At 56.9% G+C, this 18,797-nt stretch overlaps 1 protein-coding gene across 1 annotated transcript; it reads left to right on the forward strand.

Moving 5' to 3' along the window:
- Window positions 1-285: 285 nt before the first annotated feature.
- INSRR (insulin receptor related receptor) lies at window positions 286-15,500 on the forward strand. The gene is made up of 22 exons (XM_007110331.2): window positions 286-370; window positions 4,001-4,552; window positions 6,119-6,422; window positions 6,517-6,659; window positions 6,873-7,017; window positions 7,867-8,081; window positions 8,364-8,490; window positions 9,900-10,138; window positions 10,348-10,515; window positions 10,608-10,803; window positions 10,992-11,033; window positions 11,111-11,331; window positions 11,571-11,707; window positions 11,792-11,954; window positions 12,143-12,248; window positions 12,939-12,991; window positions 13,176-13,405; window positions 13,881-13,991; window positions 14,123-14,282; window positions 14,582-14,711; window positions 14,843-14,977; window positions 15,257-15,500. The coding sequence occupies exons 1-22, from the start codon at window positions 286-288 to the stop codon at window positions 15,498-15,500; spliced, it is 3,906 nt and encodes a 1,301-aa protein (XP_007110393.1).
- Window positions 15,501-18,797: the final 3,297 nt, after the last annotated feature.

The following is an 18,797-nucleotide window of genomic DNA, read 5'->3' on the forward strand; positions in this document are numbered from 1 at the left end:
GAGTCTCTCCCCGTTGCTGTCTGCATCTCTGTCCTCATCTTTCTGTCTCTGTGTTCACGCTGTCTCTGGCTCCAGCGGCCTGTCACCGTCTGTGTCTCTGTGGCTCTCATTACTTTTTTTCTGTCTCCTGCCATCTCTTTGTGGGCTTCTTTGTTGCTCTGCCCCTTCCCTTCCCCTTCCCTCTGAAGCTTGCATCTCTGTGTCCCTCAGGGCCTGTCAGGTCCTTCTCCTCCCTGGAGCCATCTGGAGAAGAGCCAGGACTGGGCACAAGGCAGGACTAAGACAATGGCAGTGCCCAGTCTGTGGCCATGGGTAGCCTGCCTGCTTGTGATCCTCCTCTCCTTGGGATTTAGCCTGGACACTCGCGAGGGTGAGTCCCCAGCACCGTCTCCTGGAGCCCCATCTCCCTTCCAGCAGACTGAGAGGCCAAACACTGAGCTTCCAGCCAGAACACATCTATTTACTTACTCCGACATGAAGTCTGGGGTTAGTTCTCAGAAGGACTTCCCACCAGGAAGAGCATTTAGTTTCCCAGAGATGGGTGTTTTCCTCTGAGTTCCCTGGGAAATGAGAAGGACCCTGAAACAGGGATGAATAGATGTCCTCCATTCCTGCTTATGAAACAGTGATCCCAGTAAAGACTGAATGAGAATCAGAATGAGGGGATTAGTCTTAGAGGTCTTTTCTAGCACCACTGAATGGGAAAGGGGCCAGGATGGGAAGGGGAGCTGAAAACACGGCACCGTTAAGTAACTGAACCCATTGTGCAGACAGGAAACTGAAGCTCAGAGAATTGAGAGATCAAGCTAGACTGGGGTCCTGAGCTCCTGCCTCCAGGTTCTGTCCCATGTCCCCCACTTTGAGGGCCCATCCACTTGGGTAGGGGGGCTTCTTTTAATTAGTCCCCAGGCTAAACACTTCCCATGTGTAGGGTTTTGGGGGTTGGGACCATGTAGACGAAGTAGCCCTCATGAGGGTGCTGGGGGCTTGGCAGGGAGAGGAAAAAGTGCTGAGAGGCGGAAGGATGAAGAGATGTCCCTTTCCCCAAAACCACCATTCCCTTCCAGACTGAGGAAACTCAGGAATCCAGTTCTCTGTGCCTGCCTGAGGGGTCCCGTGATGCCCTCAGACTGGGACTGCCAGGGGCAGAGCAGAGTCTCCCCTTCCTGCAGAGACAGAGGAGTGATGTGAATGGGTTGGGGCAGGGGGTCCCCTGAAGAGTGCTAGTCACAGAGGCACTTCCTTCAAGGCATAGCCCCACCCCCGCACCCCTCCCCTCCTCCACCCCTCCCCTCCTCCACCCCTCCCCTCCTCCACCCCTCCCCTCCTCCACCCCTCCCCTCCTCCACTGCTGTGCCAGGACAGGGCATAGCAGATGCCAGCCAGGAGCACAGTTGTCAGGACAGGAGCATGGCCCTGGGGGCAGGGGGGCGGGGGAGGGCGGTGTTTGGTCAGGGGACCCAGATGTCCGCTTCCCAGTGCAGCTCTGCACACCACCGTGTCCTGAGGGGAGGCAGACAGGGGTTAACCTGTGAAGGTCGTAGATTTGTTTTTCCAAATGACTCCCATCAGGGGAGCCCTAGAGAGGCTGGGGCATGATGGGAAGTGGCATGTGGGCTCCTGAGAGAACCCCCCATCTGCCTGCAGAGCCTGATTGGCCTTTGCCTGGAGGGACTAGAAGTGTTTTCTCATTCTCCCTCTCTGTGTGTGTGCATGTGTACCTGCATGTGCTCACACACACACACACACACACACACACACACACAGTTGCTGGGTAGAGCCAAGCACAGGGACCATTAATGACAACAGGGAGAAGGTGTGAAGTAAGCCCCAGGGAGCCAGCCTAGCCTGGCCACCCCCTTTTAACCATCAGGGGATGGGCCTGGGTATGTACGATGGGTGCCTTGTTGCTTGAGGGCTGGGTAGGAAGGGAGGGAGCGAAGGCTGGAGAGGTTAGCAGGACTTGAATGGCAAGCTGAAGGATTCAGACCTGAATCTTCCTGAGTGGGGACCATGGAAGGTATCCTTGGGAGAAGTGAGTGCAGGGACCAGGTATCCAGCCCCTTAGGAGAATGGTCCTACGTGCCTTGGGGAAAGAAAGAAAAGGGGGGCTGGGGCCCTGCCATCCAAAGAAGCCAGACACACCCAGGTCCCCGAGGGAGGAGTGGACTTGGGACCCAGATGTGCATCGATTCAACCCACAACCCCTGAGTGCCCAGTGGTTCCTGCCCTGAACTGGGCACCATGTGGGGATGCTGACTAACAAGGGTCCCACCCTCAGCAGCCTCCCTCCTTGGAGGGGGTGACAGACAGACAGAAAGCAATGTTGGGGCAATACCCCAGGTGTTCTGGTGTGGGTGCTGGACTAAGTGCGGCTGAGCCTGAAGTGATTAACTCAGAGGGTCAGGGAAGGTGGGGGCTTGACCTGAGGCTTTCAGGACAAGAACTGAGGGTGCTGGCAGGCCAAGGAACTCTTCTGAGGCTGGAGGTATTAGCGGGGCCCAGTTTATCAACACCCTGGAACGTCAGGCTGAGGAATTTAAACTTGAACTTTGGGCAATAGGAGCCACGGAATGTCCCTTCGAGAGTAAACAGATGCGGGGACCGGGCACCTAGCTTTCTCAGGCCTGGGAGAGAAGTGGAGTGTCTGAAGCTCAGACTACTGCTGCCCAGTCACAGATTTCATTCATTCATTCCTTCAACAAATATTTCTTGAGCACCAATTTCGTGCCAGGCACTATACCAGGCACCAAGGATACAGCAATGAATTACACTATGATCCCTGCCCTTCTGGAGCTTACAATAAACAAAATAAATAAGTAAATTGTATATTAGCCAGTGTTAAGCATTTGGAGAAAAATTAAGTAGGAAGGGGAGTGGGACTTCCCTGGTGGCGCAGTGGTTAAGAATCTGCCTGCCAATGCAGGGGACACGGGTTCGAGCCCTAGTCCGGGAGGATCCCACATGGTGCAGAGCAACTAAGCCCGTGTGCCACAACTACCGAGCCTGCTCTCTAGAGCCCATGAGCCACAACTATTGAGCCCACGTGACACAACTCCTGAAGTCCGCGTGCCTAGAGCCTGTGCTCCACAAGAGAAGCCACCGCAATGAGAAGCCCATGCACCGCCAGAAGAGAAGCCCCCGCTCACCACAACTAGAGAAAGCCCTCACAGCAGCAAAGACCCAACGGAGCCAAAAATTTTTTTTAAAATTAATTAATTAATTTTTTTAAAAAAGCAGGAAGGGGAGTAGGGAGTGTTGCCATATTAAATAGGATGGTCAGAGAAGTCCTCATTGAGAAGGTGACATCTGAGCAAAGACTTAAAAGAGGTGAGGGAGCCATTGAGAGGGAAGAGTGTTCTAGCCAGAGGGAACAGAAAGTGCAAAGACACCAAGGCAGAAGCTTGGCTAGCTTGTTTGAGGAACAGCAACGTGGCCAGTGTGTCTGAAGAAGAGACAGAAAGCGGGTGAAGTTGGAGAGTTGCAGGAGCCCTGTAGGCTGCGGTAAGGACTTTGGCTTTTCATCAACGAGATGAAAGCCATTGGGGAGTTTTGAGCTGTGGAGGAAAGTGATCCAACTTGTGCGTTGTGTTTCCACTCTGGCTATAGAGTGGAGGATAGAAGAAAGAGGGGACAGGGTGGAAGTGAGGAGACTATTTAGGAAGCTATTACTGTAAAGCCAGGAGAAGATGATGGTGAAAGCAGTTCAGGTGGCTCTGGATATATTTTAAAGGTAGAGCCCACAGAGTATAGGGGTTAGAGAAGGAAAGGAATCACGGAGGCTTTAGATTTGGAGTCTGACTGCAAGAATGAACTTGCAATCAACTGAGAAGGGGACGTGAGTTTGGGAGGGAAGTTCAGGAGCTCACTTTTGTCCACGTTGGCTCATCTGGTGGGGATCCTCCAAGCTGCCAAAGAGGCCTCTGAGGCCCAGGGAGGGGGTCACGCATGGGTGCTTGGCCCAAACGGTACTGAGGGCTACCTGCACTTGTACCTACAGTGTGCCCCAGCCTGGACATCCGCTCAGAGGTGGCAGAGCTGCGTCGGCTGGAAAACTGCAGCGTGGTGGAGGGCCACCTGCAGATCCTGCTCATGTTCACAGCCACCGGCGAGGACTTCCGTGGCCTCAGCTTCCCACGCCTCACTCAGGTCACCGACTACCTGCTGCTCTTCCGCGTCTATGGCCTGGAGAGCCTGCGTGACCTCTTCCCCAACCTAGCGGTCATCCGCGGTGCCCGCCTCTTCCTGGGCTACGCGCTGGTCATCTTCGAGATGCCGCACCTGCGGGACGTGGGGCTGCCAGCGCTGGGGGCCGTGCTGAGTGGGGCCGTGCGCGTGGAGAAGAACCAGGAGCTCTGCCACCTCTCCACCATTGACTGGGGCCTGCTGCAGCCGTCACCTGGCGCCAACCACATTGTGGGCAACAAGCTGGGCGAGGAGTGTGCCAACGTGTGCCCCGGCGTGCTGGGCGCCACGGGCGAGCCCTGTGCCAGGACCACCTTCAGCGGGCACACCGACTACAGGTGCTGGACCTCCAGCCACTGCCAGAGAGGTGGGCACTGGCACAGAATACGACTAGGGGGCACAGAGGGGGCAGGGTCAAATGGGGCTGGCTGGCCATAAGATGGTATGGGTAAGTACTTTGCCAACACTATTTATTTTAATCCTCACTCATCCTATGAGGGAGGTGCTGTTGCTATTCCAGTTTTGCAGATGAGGAAACTGAGGCTCAGAAAAGTTAAACAACTGATGTAGCATAAGGCAGTCAAGGGGTGGGCACAAGACAGCATCAGGTAGTTATGGAGAGACAGTAAAAGATAGGTATAAGTTGGACATGGTGAGGAGGGGAAGGGTGGCACGAATGGATACAAGGCAGCTGCACAAGAAGCCGTATGGGGCAGTGGACAAGAGCAAAGCCGCCTGGCCTGTGTTTGAATCTCAGCCCTACTACTTACCAGCTATGTTTGTTTAGCTTATCTGTGCCTCAGTTTCCTCATCTGTAAAACGATCAGAGCATTGTGATGAAGAATGAGCTATTCTGTAAAACATTAGAGCAGTGCCTGGGCCATGTTAGCAGTTCTATGCTTCTGATGAAAATGGCCACAGCACAGGCTAGCAGTATTGAAATGGGAAGGTTGGGAGCTGGGTGGAAGGAGAAAGGAGGAGGTGACAGATGAGTGACAGGGCAGGTGAGGACAACTAATGTGAAGTGGGATCTTCTTTCGGAGGTAAGGTGCATGGAGGGGAAACAGAAGTAAAGAGTGGAGAAAAGGAGGAGTGGAATAAGGAGGGGATGGTTGGAGGAGGAAGTGAAAGTTACAGGGGAGGGAAAGAAGACCTTCAGAGACTGGGAGCAGATCTGGGGTCCCCAAGCTGGGGCTCCTGGAGGTCAGCTCCACTCACCCCAATGCCTCAGCATGAGGGCAGAAGAGTAACCAGATCCCTGCTGTATCCACTGGGCCCCACCTCCCCAATATCTCCCTGTTGGCTGTAAACACAGCTGCTACACGTCCTCTCTCGTGTATAGTCAACACTCCCTGGCTGACCCTTGCCACACGCATCGCTCCCACAGACATCCAGCTGCCGCTGTGCAGAGTAGCCAGGCCATTGGCACCCAGCCCCAAACCCATCCACATCTGCTTGGGGCCACCCCCCACCCAGGGCAGAGCGCTGAAGAGGGAGGAAGTATGGGCAGGGGCAGGGGTCAGATGACCAGGGATGGCCCCTCCATCTACACACTCCCAGGCCCACCTTGTCCTGGACCTCACTCCTCAGGAGAAGCTGACTTGCTCAACTTGGCCCCATGCCCAGCAATGATCTGGGCACTAGGCCTAGACAGGACAGCAGGCTGGGGAGCAGCAGCCCTGATAGACAAGGTCACTGCTTGGTCCTGAGTTCTGACACCCCTGACTAGGCACTGTGGGAGGTGAGGAGTCACAGAGAGGGGCCACGGTCCCTATCTTCAAGAGCCCCTGTCTGTGGAAAACAGAGTCCGGCAACCAGTGTCATCTGAGCTGGAGGGATTTGGGTGCAGACTAAGAGTGTTAGCCCAGGAGGAGGGGGTGGAGCCAGGACCAAGGAGGCATGGGTAAGGTCTAATGCAGCACTCTGCCCACAGTGTGCCCCTGTCCCCTTGGGCTGGCCTGCACAGTTAGGGGTGAGTGCTGCCACACTGAATGCCTGGGAGGCTGCAGCCGGCCAGAAGACCCCCATGCCTGTGTCGCCTGCCGCCACCTCTACTTCCAGGGGGCCTGCCACAGGGCGTGCCCCCCAGGCACCTACCAGCATGAGTCCTGGCGCTGCGTCACGGCCGAGCACTGTGCCAGCCTGCGCTCTGTGCCTGGCCGCGCCTCCACCTTCGGCATCCACCGGGGTAGTTGCCTGGCCCAATGCCCTCCAGGCTTCACCCGTAACGACAGCAGGTGAGTGTCGGGTGGGCAGGGGGCACCCCTGGAGCAGTGAGGAGGTCCACACTGGTCCAGGGCTCATGCCACATCCTCTGCTTGCCCCTACTAGCATATTCTGCCACAAATGCGAGGGACTGTGCCCCAAAGAGTGCAAAGTGGGCACCAAGACCATCGACTCTGTCCAGGCAGCACAGGATCTGGTGGGCTGCACCCACGTGGAAGGGAGCCTCATCCTCAATCTTCGTCAAGGCTGTTAGTGCCTTCCTCAGGACCATACCTCTCCTCCTGGCCACACCCTTCCTCCTGGCCACACCCCTTACAATGATCCAGCTAAAGCACCACTTTCCATCATCCTGGGTCCCAGCCCTGAGGGTCCCCTTCCCTTGGCCCCCATTCAGCTCCCCCCTCCCAATGGACCCATCACTTTCCTTGCCCCTTCTCCAGCCCTGTCTTCCCCATTCCCAGATAACCTGGAGCTGGAGCTGCAGCGCAGCCTGGGACTGGTAGAGACCATCACTGGCTTCCTCAAAATCAAGCACTCCTTTGCCCTCGTGTCCCTAGGCTTTTTCAAGAACCTCAAACTAATCCGGGGGGACACCATGGTGGATGGGTAAGCTGTCAGAAATAGTTCCCTCTATCTCATCTCCTCCCCAACACTCCCAAAACTGTGGTGAAGAGTATGGGAACCAGCTCTGCTACTTACTAGCTGTGTGACTCTGGGAAGGTTACTTAACTTCTCTGGTCCTCAACTTTCTCATCTGTGAAATGGGGTTAATATAACTCTACTTATTTCTTAGGGCCGTTGTGAATATTAAGTTGTTATGTATAAGGCACTTAAAACAGAGCCTGAAACAAAGTATATATTACTACATAAAATTATAGTTACATATAACTCTATAGGTATTGGCTATAATTGTTATCATCTGATCCTCTTAGCTGCAGAGCAAGACTGCCTGGGTTTGAAACCCATTCCTACCTTTAGCAGTCGAGGCCTACCCTTAATGTAGCCAGGATTTTTCAAAATAATGTTTTAAATTACCATCCAGCCAAGTGGTTTCTCATGTACCCCCAGGGGTGCCCCCGCTCCAGATGGAGAGGCATAGCCCCAGACTGAGTCCCACTCCTCCCTGTGTCCCCAAAGCCAGGACAGAGCCTGGCACATAGCAGGTGCTCAGTTAATGTGAGTTGAGGGAAGGAGGGAGGCAGAAAAACAGTTGACCCCATTTCACTGATGAGGAAAACAGAGTGTGGGTGACTTGCCGGACCTCACATTTCTGGTCAGTGGCACCGAGTGGGTGTGTACGAATGCCCCATGTGTACTGGTGTGGGCGGGTTGCTGTGTGCCCCTCCTTCCCTGTGCCCCCAGTGCAGCCCCTTCCGGAAGAACCCATAAGACACCCCCTTCCTCACCCCTTGCCCCCACCGGCCGTGCAGAGCAAGGTTCCCTGACCTCCCCCAGGAACTACACTCTGTACGTGCTGGACAACCAGAACCTGCAGCAGCTGGGCTCCTGGGTGGCTGTTGGGCTCACCATTCCCGTGGGCAAGATATACTTCGCCTTCAACCCACGCCTCTGCTTGGAACACATCTACCGCTTGGAGGAGGTGACTGGCACGAAGGGACGGCAAAACAAGGCAGAGATCAACCCCCGCACCAACGGAGACCGAGCTGCCTGTGAGGCCCAATACCCCTACCCCTGGCACCCTGGCAGTGAGAGATGTGACCCCAAGGAACACCCAGATGCGCGCACACGCTGACATTCACACACACTGAAATACACCAGACAGGCTCCCGGGTGGAAGGGGACGCTGGAAGGGGACAATGTGATAAGTTCTCTTCAGAGGCCACGTTGGGGGTGGGATGCTGCGGCGTCAGGGTGGGGGTTTGGGAGTAGGCGGCTCAGGCAGGTGCTCTCAACACGGTCAAGAGCAAGTGTTCGCCCTTCACCCCGACCAGGCCAGACTCGCACCCTGCGCTTCGTGTCCAACGTGACGGAGGCCGACCGTATCTTGCTGCGCTGGGAGCGCTTCGAGCCGCTGGAGGCTCGCGACCTACTCAGCTTCATCGTGTACTACAAGGAGTCGTGAGTGGCGGGGGCGGGGCCGGAGCGGGTGTGGGGCCAGAGCGGGGGCGGGGCCAGAGCGGGCGGGGGTCAGAGCCCGACCAGGTCAATTTGTTCACGACCGCAGGCAGGTGAGGGCAGAGCCCCGGGGGGCTGTGGAGAGCCAGCAAGCCAGGACCCCAGAGTCGCACTCCCTCGTAGGGCCCACGTCTGGCTCTCTCCTCTCACCTTCTTCACCCCTTCGTGCCTCAGTTTCACCTTAACCAGTGATGAGGAGAGGACAATCAGGATTTCTGAAAGCCCAGGAGAGGCGCCCTGCTGGGAAGGCCTGGATAATTAAACTTCAATTCACTATGCTAATGTTTTGTACTGACCACATGCTCCTGCCCCAGCATCGGTTTGGGAAGTACCCACTAATTTGGCCAGTTTTATGCATATCTTTGCCAGCATTTCATTAAAGCCTGAGGAAGGGAGGGAGCAGGGACTACCAAGGACCAGCTGCTCTTTTCTTTGGAGAGAATGTACTGACCATAGCAGGATGGATAGTGGTTAGACCACAGGAAGAACTTCCCCAAAAGCATGGCTAGGGATCAAAAATAGAACTCTTTAGAGGAGAGAGATGAATTTGGGAAGGCAAGCTGGGAGGGCAGCAGTGAGGAGTATTAGCCCTCTGTGGTAGATAGAAGATGGGAGCCACCTGGTTTGGAATCATTTCCTGTGAATTAAAATGGAGAGATCATAGTTGCCCACTAGCACAGGGCCTGGCCTGGGAGGAAGGGAGAAAAACTAATGGTGGGAGGCCTGCTCACAGGGCCAAGGCTCTCCTAGGCCTCAGTGGAAGATGAAGGACTGTAGCACGAGGAGCTGGAGAGTGTGTTAAATACAGATTCCTGGGCCCCGCTCCCACAGATTCTGATTCTGTTAGTCCTGGGCAGGACCCATAAATCTGCATTTCTAACAAGCTTCAGCATTCAGGTAATGCTGAATCTTCTGGGCCATGGACCACACGTTAAGGAATGCTAACATGGACTGCAGTGTAAAGCCCCGGCCTCCCACCCCTACCCACCGGTTGTAGAGCTCACATTCTGCAGGACTATACACAGCTGCCTTTGGACTCAAAGGGCAGAGGATCTTCGAGGTCTTTCAGGAAACTCCCCTAGCATCTGCCTTGCAGTGGGGCTATGGCTGTGCTCCCTTAGAGATATACTGGGGATCCTGGCTCAATTCCAGCTCTGAGCAGACCCACTCAGTGAGTGTGTCATGCCCACAAGGCACCTGCCCCAAAGGGCAGACCCACATCTGCTTCTGAATGCCCTCGTACTGGAAGAAGCATGACAATGACAGTCTTGGAGTGATTCAGAGAGGAGGGGGATGCTAGAAACTGGGGTTGGGGCTGAGCTGCCCCTCATCTCTAGGGATGGGGTGTTCAGCCCATTCCAGAATGCCACGGAGCATGTAGGTCCAGATGCCTGTGGGGCCCAGAGCTGGAACCTACTGGACGTGGAACTGCCCCTAAGCCGCACCCAGGAGCCAGGTGTGACCCTAGCCCCGCTCAAGCCCTGGACACAGTACGCAGTGTTTGTGCGGGCCATCACGCTGACCACTGCAGAGGACAGCCCCCACCAAGGAGCCCAAAGCCCCATCATCTACCTCCGAACCTTACCTGCAGGTAGGCTGAAGCCTTTGAAGGGGGTTGAGAGCTAAATGCCTGGGTCCTAGTGAGAATGGGGGAACCCAAGCACCAGAAATAGAGAAGCTGGGTCACTGAACACTGGGAGGAGGCTGGGAGGCTGGACCTCAGAGAGAGGGGCCCATAGCCAGACAGTATTTGAAAGGGGGATCTGCAGCCCCTCAGTTGTACCCTACTCACACCCCCAGCACCCACAGTGCCCCAGGACGTCATCTCCACGTCCAATTCCTCCTCCCACCTGCTGGTGCGCTGGAAGCCACCGACCCAGCGCAACGGAAACATCACCTACTACCTGGTGCTGTGGCAACGCCTGGCAGAGGACAGCGACCTCTACCTCAATGACTACTGCCACCGCGGTGCGCAGGGAGGAGGCGCGGACCGGAGGGGTTGGGGTGTCGGGCCGCGGGCGCTACCAGTCTAACTCTTTCCTTCGCCGCCGCCGCACCAGGCTTGCGGCTGCCCACCAGCAACAACGACCCCCGCTTCGACCGCGAAGACGGGGAACTCGAGGCCGACAGGGAGCCTGGCTGCTGCCCTTGCCAGCACCCACCTCCTGGGCAGGTCCTGCCACCGCTGGAGGCACAGGAGGCCTCCTTCCAGAAGAAGTTTGAAAACTTTCTACACAACGCCATCACCATCCCCAAGTGCGTCTCGGCGCGAGAGAGCCGGGAGGCCAGGGTGCTGATGAGCGGTGTCTGCGGCGGGGTGGGGGGTGGGGGTGGGGCCTGGGTTGTGGGTGGGGTTGGGAGGCGGTCCGCCGTTGCAGAGGGCACGGGGGCGCCTTCCAGGCGGGCCTGACAGGGCCCACCCCCCCATCCCCCGGTCTCCCCAGATCCCCTTGGAAGGTGACGTCCATCAATAAGAGCCCTCAAAGGTGAGCGGGGGCGGAGCAGGGGCCGAGAGGCGTGGCTCCCGGGACCGGGGCCTGGCTCTGACTTGCGCCCTCCCTAGGGACTCAGGGAGGCACCGCCGGGCAGCCGGGGCCCTCCGGCTTGGCGGGAACAGCTCGGATTTCGAGATCCAGGAGGACAAAGTGCCCCGGGAGCGAGCGGTGCTGAGGGGCCTGCGCCACTTCACAGAGTACCGGATCGACATCCATGCCTGCAACCACGCTGCGCACACTGTGGGCTGCAGCGCTGCCACCTTCGTCTTTGCGCGTACCATGCCCCACAGTAGGTGACCACCCCCCAGCTCTACCCCGCCCACACGCCGACCCCAAGGACCCCATCCAATTAGTGCTCCAACTAGCCAGTTTGACCTCCCGCCAACCTCAGGGCCGCAGTTTGCTCACCCTTCCCAGTCCCCATAATCCCAGCGTTTCCTCAAACCTCCCACTTTAGCGCCCTTGGGTTTGAACATGAAGGTGAGAGGAAATACTTGTGGCCGGGCTGCCTGATGCCCTCTCCCGCAGGAGAGGCCGATGGCATCCCAGGGAAGGTGGCCTGGGAGGCAGCCAGCAAGAGCAGTGTTCTCCTACGCTGGCTTGAGCCACCAGACCCCAACGGACTCATTCTCAAGTACGAAATCAAGTACCGCCGCTTGGGAGAGGTAGGTACCCCAGGAGACACCCTAACCTAGCCCCAATTTGTGCCTCCATCCTCTTCCCAGCCAGCTATTCTGTGTTGCCCTCAGGAGGCCACAGTGCTGTGTGTGTCCCGCCTGCGATATGCCAAGTTTGGGGGCGTCCACCTGGCCCTGCTGCCTCCTGGAAACTACTCTGCCAGAGTTCGGGCAACCTCCCTGGCTGGTAATGGCTCCTGGACAGACGGTGTCGCTTTCTACATCCCTGGCCCAGGTATGCAGAGCCTCTGTCCCAGACCTGTACTCCCAAACAGCCCCACCTGGGTCCCCATCCCCACCTCCCATTGTGGAAAGAGAAGTGTCCTCTACCCTCTGACTTCTCCGTCTTTTTTTTATTATTATTGTTTTTTTCTTTGACTTCTCCATCTCTGACCCAACCCTCTGCTGCCTTCTGGCCACCAGAGGAGGAAGACTCCGGGGGGCTGCACGTCCTTCTCACTGTCACCCCCGTGGGGCTCATGCTGCTCATCATTCTTGCTGCCCTCGGTTTCTTCTACAGCAAGAAGAGGTGATGACAAGTCCCATTGGTTCCCAAGCCCCTTCTTCCCTGAGCCCCCATCATAAGGTCGGTGCAATCAGAGGGTAGTAGATGAGACAGCAGAAAGGAATTCCTTAGGAGCAGTAACTCTTCCCCTGGGGGCGGCATGGAGGAAAGAGACATACCTTTCAGTGAGGGGACCAACTTGTCCACGTTTGCCTGGGACTTTCCTGATTTTGGTAGTGAAAGTCCGAAATCCTGGGAAACCCCTCAGTCTGGGCGTACTGGGTCTGTTGGTCACCGTACTCTTAGCCTGAGAACTAATGAAACTGGTCCTATCATAGCAGGGGGAGAAGCAGGAGACCTCAGGATGTGTCCTGGGATCCTGGGATTCTTGAGGTCAGATCCCCCTAGGGCTGGATATGAGAGGGAACTGAGGGCAGGACTTTGATTAGCTGGGTTCTGAGGACTAGCTGAGCAGACAGCAGCTTCTCCACTTCTGTCCCCCCTTTTCCCAGCCTGTCAGATCCCAGATCCCAGGACTAGGACCAAGACTAGCTTGGAAAGTGCTTGGTGTCCCCCGGGGGTCACCCTGATCAGAGCTAGGGGTATGATCAGTAGCTTCCTTCCTCCTTGTAATGTCCCTCTTCCTTGTCCTCTGACATTGCTTCTTCCTTCCCGAGGACCCTTCCAGCCTGACCCTCTCACCTCCCATTGCAGAAACAGCACGCTGTATACCTCTGTGAATCCTGAGTACTTCAGTGCCTCTCATAGTAGGTCTGGGGGTGGCTGGACGGGTGGTGTGGGAAAGGGGGGACAGGAGGGGAGAAGAGGCAGACTTCCAGACCATCTTGGAGAAGGCAGCCTTGGGACCCAATCCCTTCAGAAGAGAAGAGAAGCGAGTGGGGGTGTGGCAGAGAGCGGTACCCTTGCCTTGTGACTCGAACTTCCTCTCAGTGTACATCCCTGATGAGTGGGAGGTGCCTCGGGAGCAGATCTCCATAATCCGGGAACTCGGCCAGGGCTCTTTTGGGATGGTATACGAGGGGCTGGCACAAGGACTTGAGGTGGGAGAGGAGCTCACGCCCGTGGCCCTGAAGACGGTGAATGAGCTGGCCAGCCCACGAGAACGCATTGAGTTCCTCAAGGAAGCCTCTGTCATGAAGGCATTCAAGTGTCACCATGTGGTAAGGGAGGGTCAAGGGCATTGTCAGGGTCAAAATTAGGGTGAAATTCATGTGGTAAGAGGGAAAAGATCAGAGATGATTTCAGGGCACCATCAAGTTCAGGGTTGGGCCTGTGGTTAGGATCCTACTTGGGGTAAAGCTCATGGCTGGGGTTAGAGTCGAAACAGGGTCATCATAGGGCCATGGTAGGATCATGGCTAGGGCTGTAATCAGTCATGGTGGAAGTCAATGCTGAGCGTTCACATCATTATTAGGATCATGGTCAGAGTTGATTCAATCATGAAGATTGGGATGATAGATCGATTAAGGTCATGGGTTAGCGTCAGGGTCATTGTTAGGTCAAGATTAGGGTTATGGTCATGGCTGGGGTTAGGAGGGTTGGTGTCTGGGTCAGTTGTGACAGCAGAACAAGGTTTTGGCCAGGGAGATCAAGGGAGCTGGGTAGACCTGCAACCAGGCTCTTTGTCCATCCCAGGTACGTCTCCTGGGTGTGGTGTCTCAGGGCCAGCCAACTCTGGTCATCATGGAGTTAATGACCCGAGGGGACCTCAAGAGCCATCTTCGATCTTTGCGGCCTGAGGCAGAGGTAGGGACCAGGAAGATCCTGGGTGAGGGGCTGGAGATTTAGAGAGGACTTGGGCACAGTTGTAGGGGTAATCATTGGGCAGGAGTCCAGCCTCAAGTTCCTACTTCACTAGTCCCCTCTCTTGGCTCTAGAACAACCCTGGGCTCCCTCGGCCAGCACTGGGAGATATGATCCAGATGGCTGGTGAGATCGCAGATGGCATGGCCTACCTCGCTGCCAACAAGTTTGTGCACCGAGACCTGGCGGCCCGAAACTGCATGGTGTCCCAGGACTTCACCGTCAAGATCGGGGGTACAGAGGGGGCCAGGCGGGTGGGGGCAGCCTGGGTAGAGTGACTCCCCCTAAGCGAGGCTTGAGGAGACCCAGGCCTGTCCCACAGCTGTGTCCCTGATAGCCCCCCACCCTGGATCTCAGTCTCCTCGTCCGAGGGCAGCTGGATTTGGATGGGATGATCTCTGAGGTCCTTGGAGCCCTCACATTCCAGGATTCTTGGAGACTATGGAGGTGGAGAGGGTTGGGAGAGGTATTCCTGGGGCAGGAGCTGGTGAATGGCTCTGCTGCCCCACACCCCGTCTACCCTCACTTTCCAGACTTCGGGATGACTCGAGATGTGTATGAGACAGACTATTACCGCAAGGGCGGGAAGGGGCTGCTGCCTGTGCGCTGGATGGCCCCTGAGTCCCTCAAAGATGGAATCTTCACCACCCACTCGGATGTCTGGTGGGGCCTGGCTGGAACAGAGGGCTCGGGGGTGTGGAGGCAGGGCCTTGGGAGAGGCCTGGGTGCACTCCTTAGGGTGCGCTGAGCTGCATTAAGGGTGCTGGGCTCAGGCCCTCCTCCGCGTCCTCCAGGTCCTTTGGCGTGGTGCTCTGGGAGATTGTGACCCTGGCTGAACAACCCTACCAGGGCCTATCCAATGAGCAGGTGCTCAAGTTCGTCATGGATGGTGGGGTCCTAGAGGAGCTGGAGAGCTGTCCCGTTCAGCTGTGAGTCACCCCAGTCTGCCCCTGCCTCGTCCCTGCCCTGCCTATACCTGTCCCACCCCCGTGAGTCTGGCCCACCTCCTCTGATGCTTTTACTTGCACTGATCCCCAGCTCTGAGCCCTCCAACTCAAAATCCCCACTACAACCCCATTTACTCCCTCCCCTGTGACCCTCGCAGACATAATCCCCCATGACCCCCCCTACAATCACACTGATTGACCCTCTCAGTGCAGGAGGCAGGACGTGTGCACCCCTCTGACACTGCCCCCCACCTCCACCAGGCAGGAGCTGATGCACCGCTGCTGGCAGCAGAACCCGCGCCTGCGCCCAACTTTTACGCACATCCTGGACAGCATACAGGAAGAGCTGCGGCCCTCCTTCCGCCTCCTTTCCTTCTATTACAGCCTAGAGTGCCGGGGGGCCCGGGCTTCCCTGCTGCCCACAGATGCAGAGCCCGACTCCCCGCCAACCCCTAAAGGGGCTTCCTCAGACTTCAGCCCCCAAAATGGGGGTCCAGGGCACTGAGGGTCACCCCATTCCCTGGCTGGTTGGCCTCCCATGGGCAGAGAGGAAGGGACCTGACCTTTGCAGCCATGAGATGCTGAGACAGGGCAGGGGGTGGCCGAGGGGGGCTCAGAAAGCAGGAGCAGGACAGATTGGGGGTGACGGGGAGAGCAGAGCAGAGTCATGGCAGGAAGGATTTTCTCAGGAATCGGATCCTCCATGAGAAAGTAATCAAGACCACAACAGAAGTGGAGGTTAGACCGTGGACCAGACATCCTGCCCTCTGAGTGAGAGAGCCTACTCAGACTAGGAAGAGAGGCCTGCCCGCCCCAGAGGCAGGGTCTGGGGAAGCCCACCCCCCGGCTTCGGAGCTCCTGTGGGCATCTGGGGCCATCAGCACGTTTGAAACCAGATGAGCAGCCAGAATTGGGCCTGGAACCCTCTCTGTCTGTGTTTGGGATGCTGGGTTTGGGCGTCCACGTGACTGCTCCTCTCACCTCCTCCCGTCTGCCCCGTTCGGCAGGGGTTGTGGGGAGAACCCAGGGACCTGGGCGAGTGGGTTCCCAGCCTGGCCTGGAGGCCTGCCCTCACCCCCCTTCCTCTCCTTTGCCATACCCAAAGACCCCAAGCTTGGTGCTCCCCCTTCCTCTTCTCCAGGGCGTTCCCTTGGTGCAGATTCACCCCTTCTCCCAGTCCTTTCCCCCTCAATCCCCCTCCTACCCATGGATTATTAAGGCTTTAATAGCCTTGCTTCCTCCCTGCCCTCACTTCTGCCCCCCACCCCTGCCTCTCATGGGAAGACTGGAGAAGACACAATAAAGGCCGAGGTCTCTTTATACCCTGGTCCCGGGCAGCCCATTATCTCTCCATCTATATGGTGTTAACACTGGATGAACTTCCTCCCTCCCTCCTTGGGGACTTGAGGTGGTGACCCTGAGGCAGTGATATAGGATAAATACACTGCTGTCAAACACCACCTGCATGAGGACCTGAGCAGCCAGGGTTGCCATGGCAGTGAAGCAGGACCATCCTGCTATTATCTGCGCCTCAGGTGGCCAGAAGTGGTTGAGCCCGGCAGGGGAACCTTCGTATCTGGCCTCCCAGCCTCACCAACCCGTCCCCCACACCTCATCCCTCCCTATTTCCACTGGGCAGACATTTCCTGGGGTATCACAGGACAGACTTGAAGTGGGCAGAACTTAGGGTGGGGGAGGGGTACTGATGACATCACCAGTCCGTGCTGGATGCCCCGCAGGCAAGGCAGAGGACACACGTCAGAGCAGAGTCTGTGTGTCTGGCTCCCTACTGTTATTCCATCCCAGGAGCAGAGATACCCCGGAGGCAGGTTAAAGGAGCACATGGGAGTCTGTTTCCAGGCTCTTATGCCAGTGCTGTCAGGGCATTCGAAGGGGAGGAGCTGCAGATGAACGACTTAAAACCTTGGTGAAGAGGGTGAGAGCAGAAGGGGCTGGGCCTGGCTCAAGGCTTTTTCACATCCTGTATCAGCGTTTCCTGCATCCAGGTCCTCAGGGCCAGAGCTCCCATGCTGCCACACACAGGGGCTCTGCGGAGGTTTATACTTCTAAGCGTGCTCGCTCACTCCAGCAACTGTCCTGAAAACCACAGCTCCTTAAGGCATGAGCGGAGTGTGCATGAGTCTGTGCGAGGCCGTCTCTATGAAAACCACAACTCAGACACTATCCTGTTAGGGTCCAGGTGGGCAGCAAGGACCACGTGTCCCACCGCACTCACCCCTGCCCTTCCCCGTCCCTGCCTGTCATTGCTGGCTAAGGCAACAGTGACCCCTAATGGTTGCTGGCGGAACCACAGCTCAGGGAAAAAAGAGTGGGGAAGGTTGTCCTCTCCTCCCTGGGTTGCTGGTCTCAGGCCACCAGCGAGTACAAGGCAGGAGAGACTCCACACATAAGCCCTGGATCTGAGACCCACACACTCGCACAGCAGACAGGCACACCTTCACTTGCACAGGCCCAGAGGGCAGCACTGCAGTCAAGCCCTCTCCCTGCCACCCATGTCCCCTAACCTCCACAGGATGGGACATTGCGTGCTCAGGAAGCGCTGGGCATGTGGATGTGGAAGGGCTTAAAGAAGGGATTGGGAGTTGAAGAAAAGAGGGCTTCAGAAAAACACTGCCTGTGCTTCACCTCCAAAGAAACAACTTTCTTGATTTCCTTCCCCCCGCCCCACCAACCCGATTCAGACAGAAGTCCAGAAAAAATAACCTGCAGCTGGCTAGGAAGGGTAGGAAATGGTGTGGAGACAGATTAGCATAAAAGAATTACATGTTTACCATCTACCCCCTTGGAACTGTTCTTGTGCCCTCTTGTCAAGTCCCCCACTTGGGCAAAGGGATGCTGGAGGCTATAGGTCTCATGTCTCACCCCCTCCCAGCTCAGGAGCAACTGATGCATCTTTGTGGGGAAGAGATTGGAGTCCTCCATAGTGAGAGGCCCAAAGGCCTGGGGCAGGAGGGTTCGAGGTCAAGTCGTCCGGGGTCAGGTGAGCTGTGCCAGTGGCCCAGGCCTTGGTTGAGGCAGGACAAATAGGGGTGTTCACAGTTCCTCTTCCTCTAGGCTCTGGGTACAGAACAGAAGGCTGCAGCCAGGGTGGTTCCTGGCTATCATCACATGGGAGGAAGAGCCAGGTACGAAGACAGGAGAGGTCAGCACCCTGCTCCTGCTCCTGGGTCAACCGCACAGCCTCACACTCCCTCCGAGTCTCAGGGAGCTTGGATGGCAGGGCACCAGGTCTTAGATGCCCAGCCAGGGGGCAGACCTGGTGCAGAAACTTGGACCTCCCCCTTGGCCTAGTGTCAGCAACGCTGTGGAAGTCCCTCCCCTGGTCCAGGAATTGTTTGTCTTCTTCTCCAACCTTACCTGAGGTGAAGGACAAGGGAGATGTTAGTCACAGCCATTAGCCCACAGCAGGGGTCTTCCTCCTTCCGGCAAGAGGCTTCAATGCCCAACTCCTTAGGCCACCAGTGCCCGCCCCCAGGGGCACAAAGGAGAGTTTGGGGGTCCTCTCATCCCTGTGAGGCCAATGGGCAGTGTGCTGGCACCTCCTACCCACTCCTGATCTTTGCCCAGGAGTCAGAGGGTCTGAACACCTGGGGCTTCTTCTGGCTGCCTTCCATGAACAGGAGCCCCTCTGGGTCACTCATCTAAAGGCACGACTAGGGCTTCCCTGGTGGCGCAGTGGTTGCGCGTCCGCCTGCCGATGCAGGGGAATCGGGTTCGCGCCCCAGTCTGGGAGGATCCCACATGCCGCGGAGCGGCTGGGCCCGTGAGCCATGGCCGCTGG

This window comes from Physeter macrocephalus, chromosome 4 (genome assembly GCF_002837175.3).
Source record: "Physeter macrocephalus isolate SW-GA chromosome 4, ASM283717v5, whole genome shotgun sequence".
NCBI lineage: Eukaryota > Metazoa > Chordata > Mammalia > Artiodactyla > Physeteridae > Physeter > Physeter macrocephalus.